General features: G+C 29.0%; 1 protein-coding gene across 1 annotated transcript in view; it reads right to left on the bottom strand.

The window, feature by feature from the left end:
• LOC108690669 (protein sickie-like) overlaps positions 1-9,485 on the bottom strand; it is a 90,745-nt gene that overhangs the window by 34,066 nt on the left and 47,194 nt on the right. The window contains exons 7-9 of the mRNA XM_018198077.1: positions 1,591-1,938; positions 1,009-1,236; positions 267-684 (exon numbers count right to left, since the gene is read on the bottom strand). Of these exons, the coding sequence (XP_018053566.1) occupies positions 267-684; positions 1,009-1,236; positions 1,591-1,938 (994 nt within the window). The remainder of the gene's footprint in view (positions 1-266; positions 685-1,008; positions 1,237-1,590; positions 1,939-9,485) is intronic.

Raw genomic sequence — 9,485 nt, 5'->3', positions numbered from 1 at the left:
TATATATAATACAGTATATTAATTATACTGTTTTTCATGTAATATGTAATAATATAAAACATTTTTAATGGCGATAATCTATGATAAGTTTTCGAATAAATTAAAAATAAATTCTCTTCAATAATATATTTATTTAAAAAAATATTTTCTAGTTAAATCAATAAGCTCTTTTTTTGTTTTGTTATACATTATATTCTATAATTAATCTAAACTCATTTTAATTAATTTATGATATTAGATATTATAATATTTTAATCGGAGATTACCTTGAGATCTTCCGCTGGGCGTATAAGTATTGCTGTGTCTCATCCATGAAGTAGTATAGGGACTATTGGGTGTGCCATAGTAACCCTGAAGATCAGGTGCGGCGTAATTACTGCATGTATCGCTGAGACTACCATCAGATGGTTTTAATACCCGGGGCGAAAATGACGCGCTCGTTGGTCCAACGCCAGCTCCTCTCTCGCGATGATGGGCAGACGCAAAAAGAGCGGTGAATTCTGGACTACCGGGTTTTGGCAGACTTTGTGAGCCCAGCATGAGACGATCTCGAACTGATTGTGAAAGTTGACTAGCGCTAGGACCGGTGAGACTATAGCTCTTGTAGTGATGACCCTGATTTGATCCCGAGGAATTCGCTTGCAATTCCGTGGTGCACGTTTGTGTGCCACCGGACACCTTGACCTGCATCCAAACAAAGAATTTGGATTTAATCAAACTTAATTTCTTCTATATGACTTAGCATAGCTAAGAAAGCTTATAAAAAAGCTAAACTGAAAAAAGTTATTTAGTTTTCTTAATTAAATTTCAAGTTAGTTTTAAGATATTGATAATAAAATTTGATTATTGAATCAATTTCTGTATTTAATCATATCATAAGTTGTTTTAGCGGTTGTTAAGCATTTGTTCTTGCTAAAATTAAACCTTGGAATAATAATAAGCTTAAAAAAAAAAGATTCTAAAAATCGAGAGAGATATGATAGAAGTTTTTAGAAATTCTTGCATTACCTTAGTCCTTGGCACGGCGCTAACTTGAGCCGTTCTGGTAGCGTCTTTGCTGCCATTTTGGATACCATTGGGACTCGAACTAGTGCCCGCACTGTGCCTCTTAACGTAGCCAAAGCTTTGTGGTACTCCACGAACTTTGCTACTGTTGCTGGTTGATGTGCCCGACGAAACCTTTTGAGGTTTTTCACCATTCGCATATTCAGCCATAGTTTGTTTCCGATGTTTATCCTGCGACATTTAAATTAAATTATACAATTATTATTATTATTATGTATACAATTATTGTTAATATTACTAATAAATTAAAATGTGTGAATAAATATTATTATATATAAATAGAATAAAAGCTATTTTTAATTATAATTAAAGACTAAATCTACATATATATATTATACTATATATATATTATACTAACTATTCTATTTCCTTAATATAATAAAAATCATCATTAAATTATTAGTACAATAATTATTCAATTCATATTAATAAATAGAATCGCCAATTTTAGCGATCAATTTATAATGAAAAAATATATAGAGAATTTATAGACTAAAAATTCCAATATTTTTTGAAGTATCTCACCTGCGACCTTCTAGAAGGACTAGGGCTGGGTGGTGCGCCCTCCTTGTCTCTCTCTCTTGCGGCACCAGCTTCGATGTACTTCTTCCATTGTTGACTGTTGGAACTGATACTGCTGCTAGAGCCGTTTGAGCTTTGCTGCTGTTGCTGCTGTTGCTGGTGCTGCTGATGCTTAAAAGCCGAGCTCTCGGTCTGCTGAGAGCTGTCGGACTTTTTCACATGCGGATGATGACCAGGATGTCCACGTGAACCCACCACGCGGTACACCAGATTGTGACTCTGCTGCGCCCCTTGGGGGGTGGCTGATCCTCCGCCACCCCCCACAATCACACCCCCTCCGCCCGGCACTCTCTGTATCATAGAAATATTGATGTATGTTAATCATATATGAATTACACATATATATATATATATATATATTTTAATTCAGAATCATATTTTAACGAATTATCTAAATTTTTAATAAAAAAAATAAGGAAATTATTTTACACACATCCACACACACTCACGCACATATGTCCTCTAAAATACATTATAGTAAATCGTTGTATGCATTAAGAGATTTTAAACAAAATTTACAATATATAATACAGCAATTTTGGAATATTTAATTATAAGAAAAATATTCGTTCTGGAATATATTTTTCTTAAAATTAAATATTAAAAATAGTAACTAAAATGAGACCGATATTTAATTATCATCATTTAAGTCCAACCAACAAGATAAAAAATTCTCATGAAATGAGAGATTAATTCCTAAGCTTGGCAGAACCCTCATAGCATGATTCAGAACATGGGCGCCATTATGTCGCGACGCTACAACAATTTTTATCAAAATTCTTACTTTCTCAATCGTATATTCTTACCTTTGTATAAAAATGATATTACACATATATTAAAACGATATATATAAATATTAAGAAAAAATACAGACGCACTTTTGTATTTTCATGAAGAATATAAATGAAATAGAGTATGTAAATTATTAAAAAGTAAAAATTCCAGGAATGTAGAAATGCAATAATTTTTCCAATATTATTGATAATTAAAAATTTATAAAGTTTTTTGAGAATTTTGAAAATGTACCTAATTGATAATCTAAATAATATAAGAAATTTTTAGAAAATACAGAATAAAAAATAAAAAATCTTTGGACGTACACCAAAATATTCATCAAGACGAAACGAGGGTGTGTACCCTTCCCCCATTCCCCTTTCTTCATGTGGAATCACGGGTGACTCACAGGGGTAGAAGCAGAAAGGCTCTTTGGGCTTTTAAGGCGAAGATCGTAAACGTACGCATGGTGGAAAGGCCGTAAACGTGGGACAAAGAATCCGCGAGTCAAATACATTTTTTCAGTCGATTTTTCAAATAAGCACACACTGGTTACTCATATTCTATTTACTTTTCAATCGTTTCTCTTTATTTAAAGAAAAGAATTAAAAGCTTTAATTATATACCTACTTTCTTTCAGTAATATCAAATTTTTTTTTAGTCAAGAGAATATTAATTTACGAGACAGGGGTTTTAATGATTCAAAAATTATTTTTCTTTATTGATCTCTGAATTGATCACTTTTTAAATATTTTAAATATTTTATTTTTCTTTGTTTTTATTTCCTTATTTATTATTTTTCTATATTTAATACATTTCTACTTTCTCGAAATATTTATTTTTTCTATTCATTTTTAAAAATTTATCTCTTCTATTTTCTGCCATTTATTTTCTTTTTAGATTTGCTTGCATATTTTTATTCTTGTTAACTTTATTTTATTTAGCTTTATTTTTCTCTATTTCATTGAATATTCCCTCTTCTTTCTATTTTCTACATTTTCTCATTTATTTTCTAATTCTACTTTTCTTTCGCGTTTTACTTCTTTTACTATTCTCAGAACATATCGTATTTTTATCCTTGCATTTTAATTTTTTTTAATTTATCATTTTTTCGTATTGAAAAGCACATATCAGGTATAATCAACAACATCGACAAGAAACAGCAAACATTTGTGCGTCTTTGAGATATGGGAACTGAGCACGAGAGTCCAAATAAACAGGGCGCGCCTCTTCCGAATAAATAGCTTTCCAAAACTCTTTTATGACACGGCCCAAGGTTTATTTTCCGAAATCGTCGACGTGAAAATATCCCATTTTTATGATTGCAAAGCATGCACCACAGAAAGACGGTGTGCCTTGAGTGCCGATCGAAATGATATCGATTCATCTCAAGGATGAATTCTCAAACAAAAGACCGATTTTTCTTTAATGATATTATATTATTTAATCGGCAAAATTATATTCTCGACATAAGAAATTATAACAATCATATGAAGAGCATTCATACACAAATTATCTCAAATAGTCTCATTACTCTTAATTGAGAAAAAAAACTAATTTCTAATTATAAAATTAATATAACACAGAAATGAGTGATTGAAAATATTAGGAATTTTTTGAGATGTTTAAAAAAAAATTAGTGTTATTTCATCTTTCATTTTATTTTTTGAGTAATTCTAAATTAGAAGAATTACTTACCATTTTTTTCTTCCCTGTAGTGGAAGTTTGCAAATTCTGCTTATCTTCCACAAATGAGAAACATTTTCTCTTCTATTGTAATTTTATTTTATCGTTCATTATTTCATTGAATGATTGTTTTTTTCCCTTTCTTTTAAATTCCTAATTACCATTTTCATTTTAATCACTTTTAAATGGAAAAAATAAAAATGTTTTATGCGAATGTTACATTTGATATAAAAGATTTGATATTTTTTTAAAAAGTTCTTCCACACATTAATCTAAATTATATATTAACTAATTAATTGACTTAATATAAAGTACCCTTCTTAAAGTAAGATTTTACAAAATTTTTTTTCTGTTACGTCTTATGTCGAATTAATCTTTTTATTTAATAATTTTCGTATTATTACAATAGATAGTAACTATTAATTAATATTCTTCGCGAAATTAGTATGTTACAGCTAATTAATCGATAAATGATGTTATTCTGAATCTATCTAAACCACAATTACGAATTAATACATTGATATCGATTATATGTATACATATAATAATTAATAGACTCAATGCAAGTCTATTACATAATTTTCCCTATGGGGAAATTAGGAATGTTTTTGTCAACGATGACCTTCGATCCGTTTTCTACTATAATGTTACATCTCATTACGAGTACTGATATTATATATTAATTATTATATGTTAATTGATCTCTGATATGTTTAAGTATTTTATGTCGTCGAAAAATTTTCTACAAATATATTTTTTAAATAATATTTTGTAAACTCGGTTTTAATAAATTTATATTATTTATATGCGATATCCTACCAATATTTCATCCGGAAAATATCAATTTTTTATCAATTCATTAAGTCAAAGTTGGAAATGTTAACACTTGAGAAATTTTTTTATCATATTTATCACCATCTTAATAACTGTTATATTACGCCTGACATTAATCCGTTAATTACTTTTCTTACTTTTTTTCCCCCTTTTTTATCTACAACAATTCAAGGAGTAAGTTCTTTACTTTATTACTCACATCGCCATTTTCACTTTTACAAAGATATACTCAATATTACTCCAATTAAGACAATTTACGTTCACTACAATTTTCACTTCGGAAAAATACAAAGGGTAATGCTTTATCACCCTAGCGCCTTTGGATTACGGGTCCGAACGTAACGTACGAGATATCCGAACGTTAACCGCCAACTGCGAGGGTCGACGATCCATAGCCTCACTAGCCCTCTCATCCCCACTTCTCCGACGCACAGTGTAATATTACTAACGGGAGGTACTCGCCCTCCCGAATCTGCACCTATTCGCTATGGGGTGCCACAGGAATAACGGTTTGACCTAAGTTGCGATAAGAGATTATGTCGATTTTATTTATATTTAGAGATTTAAAACACATATGCACATTATTTAATATTTATGCAATTAAAAAAGTATTTTTTAGAAATTATTGAGAATAACAAAAGACTTAATTTTTTCATTATCATTAGAATTAAGAATGTAATTTTTTAATTATCCAAAAGGTTTACATACACATTATGTGCATACAGATATTGCACATCAAGATATATTTAAATTTATATATACCGGTTCAAATTTTACAAATTATATTAAATATTTTTATAAATCCTTTATAACATAATATGTTATTCTTAAAAAAAAGCAATCCTTTTAAGAATAACATATTATGTTATAATTAAAATGTTATGTGTGTTAAATAAAAATTGAAAGGATTGTACTTCAGAAAGCATGGTGCTCTGTGAACTTACGTGCTTTAAATCACCGTTTAATCGACTTGATTTACGTCCAAAAGGGATGGAAAAGAGAACCTTGGTCAGCGATAAGAAGATCATGCGAGAGAGTCGGATTCCCTACGCTCCCATTTCCTTATCTCGAAATGATTCGAAAAGGGTTGTTACATTGAGTACCGTTAGCTTTCATTCGAAATGGGCCTTATGCGACACTGAGCAAATCGATAATTTAAGATCAGCGGATTAAAAAAAGGTTTATCCAGGAACAAGGAAAAGTATCTCTCGAAAAAAAGTTACCGCCGTTAATCTCTTTACTAGTTTACTATAACTAGCTCGTTCGCTATGAGGGAGATAAAAATTAAAAAAGAAATTAACAAAATATTTCGAATAATTATTAATGTATCAAAATGTATGGGAAACATGTATGGGAAACAAGTATAAAAAGTTTCATGTGAGCAGCATTAGAAATTAAATAAAATTACATATAATACAAAGAATATAATACAAAGAAAAGAAATATAAATCATTATTATATGTATATTGTAACAATGACTTAATAAGACAAATTAAAATAAAATAATTTATTTACTTAGAAATTGTCGGTATTAAATATGGAAATTGGATATGCAATTAAACAAATGCTTGCCTGTTCAAAATTTTCGAAATATATAAAAGCCCGATTAAATATATTATTTCGTATTGTAATTCATATTGTAAGTAAAGCTATAAATATTTAATTAACGACTAATTGTCGAGCTCAGTTCAGGGCACAATTCAGTTGCGGTAAGTAGCTCACTGAATAAAATTAAGGAAGGGACATTATTATTTCGTTATAATAATCATTGTTAAAAGGGACATTTATATCGATATGAGAGACTTCAAAGTTATTAAAATGTTCGATTTACGTTCCACGTAATGTATGGATTAATGGATAACTAATAGATCGGCTTTTAATATTAATAGGAAGGAAATATTATTATCTTAATAAAAACCTATCTTGGTAAAAGATACTTATTATCCTTCGGCAGTCTATATAAGAATTAATAATTCAACAAAAGTTTTTTTCGTCTTATTTTTAAGAGAACGTACAGGATAAATTTTTTCAAAGAGATAAATAAAAGTAAATAAACGGAATTATTTACTGTGATATAAAGTCATATATTTTTGTGTAACTTTTTTTTGCTTTTAATTAAGGTATGAACGCAAAAAGTCACATGCGATAATTTTCATACAACAATAATTTTGATCGATTAAATTTCCAGTTAAGCTTGAAGTCCCGTAGATATTTTCGTATAATATTGAAAGCTGCTTTGGTTCAATTTCTTTTTCCGTGAAAAAAGAGAGGCGGAGAGAAACAAAGAAGCAAAAGGGAAAAAGGAGCATTTATTATTTCGCTCGGCAAATATCGATTCTATTCGACGACGACCTGCCGTGACCTGGCTGCATAACTGCTTACGACGCGTATAACTAATTTCTCTTTCTCTCGCGCGTTCTCTCTCTCTCTCTCTCTCTCTCTCTCTCTCTCTCTCTCTCTCTCTCTCTGTCTGTCTCCCTTAAATAATTTCTTATTTGATTTTTCATTCATTTTTAAATTCATTAAAATCTGAAAATATGAATGGCACTTTAATTTCAAAGAGATTTACACATGTTTTAAATCAAGATAATAAAATTAAAATTAATAGCTAAAAACTATAAGATTATTTTAAATTTTAGATAAATAAATTATAATTGATAGTAATAATATGTCAGCTTCCATTTTTGTTTTATTTTATTACACACGTGCATATTTGAGAATTTATTTTAATAAAAATATTTAGAAGAGAGAGAAAATATCTTGGCACACTCGAACGAGTCCTTCACAAGGGACAAGGGACCGGAAGTAAAAACAGGATAACAATGACGACAGGCAAGTATCTACGTAAAAAAATTTACAAAAGTTCGTGTCCTCCTATCGTCACAGAAGGATTTGAAAAAATAAAATGTTTTTCTTTATTTAAACAAGAATAAGATACTTTAAGCTTTAATCTTTAAAAAGATAATTAACAAAGAAGAATCGAATATAACGCATTCTAAACATATCAATAGAGTTTAATTTACGTAATCGTATCTCATCTGTCGTGTCTGAATATATGTATTAACATACGACTTTAGATATGATTAGAGATTTCATTTTGAAAAAGATTCAAAAAGATTTTTATTATTTTAGTACAAAATCAATTGGCTGATTACATAACTACTTAACTAACTTTTATAATTCTATTTATTTTTTTTTCTATTTATTTAATTTTTTCTGTTATTAATTTTGGATTGCTAATTCAAAATTATTAAATCAGGCTTTTGTTAAGAAAAAAAGTCACATGCGATAATAATAGAGGGAAAAAGAGTAGAAGCTTAAAAATAGTGCTTTGCAATGACCTGCAAATAAAAAAATGGTTCTTTCGATAGTGGGACACCCAGTATGCGACAGCTGCACGATGCAACAGCTGACGCGCACACATGCTCCATACTTTGTGACTCGATTGTTCTGTGTAGGCTCTGTGAGATCATGCCTGTGCACACATCGCTTCTTGTCCTTCTGACACCCAATTGAGCGTTAATTGAAAAGAAATTTGATATTGATCAAGAATATTGTGATAAAAAAATAAACTCTGCTTCAAATAATCCCTAGATATAGAAAACTAATTAATAACTTTGATGTAACTTTAAATAAAAATCTGTTATCTTATCGAGAGATTTTCTCATTCATCGAAATGTAAAAGTTTGTTTTCGGAAAATCTTTTAAAATCATATTAAGATATTTTTGTCTTGTAGAAGACATGTTACTCGTTTCTCATTAAAATGGCAAATTTTTTATTATAATATATGATAAATGATAATTAGATAATTCTGAATAAAATCACTATATGAATATCATTGTATATGATTGATTTGTTTCCAATGACCAATATTTGTAGACACGAGTAGTGTTTCGGCGCTAAGACATATACAAACACGTTGATCATGGAATCTGTCAATTGTCCATCTTAATAATTATCAAGAATATATCTAATGACTGATAACATCAGTCCATTTAGTCTAATATGCCAATGATTCAACAATTGCTAGATTATAATTTTAATAATTCAAAAGAGCAAATGCTATTTTCAAAAAAAATATTTTAATAATTCCGGTACTTAAAACTTAAAAAGAAGGAAATTTGATAAAAAAAAAATATATGAAAAATATAATTCTATAAAAAGATTGCAAATGTTATTTCAATTTTTATTTAATAGATTTTTTTTTAATTAATATTCCTCAATAATGAATAAAATAAGTATTTGGAAAAATAAAAAAATAAAAAATTTAAAAATTATAATAATAAAATTAAATTAAGATATAATATTAATATAAAAGACGAGAAAGAGAAAGAGAGAGATGTTTAATTCAATTAGAAGATTCTCTTTTCGAAGGTTTCGAATTCTTGCTTGGCAGAAGAACATTAATAAGTAAACGACACCGACAGCGATTAGTCAGAACATGACTCAGATAATTGGGAAATAAGAATTAATAGAAGCTATTTCCGAACTCTTCTCTCTCTCTCTCTCACTCACACACACACACACACACACACACACACAC

This window comes from Atta colombica, unplaced genomic scaffold, assembly GCF_001594045.1.
Source record: "Atta colombica isolate Treedump-2 unplaced genomic scaffold, Acol1.0 scaffold105, whole genome shotgun sequence".
Taxonomy (NCBI): Eukaryota; Metazoa; Arthropoda; class Insecta; order Hymenoptera; family Formicidae; genus Atta; species Atta colombica.
This window is presented reverse-complemented; position numbering and strand designations above follow the sequence as displayed.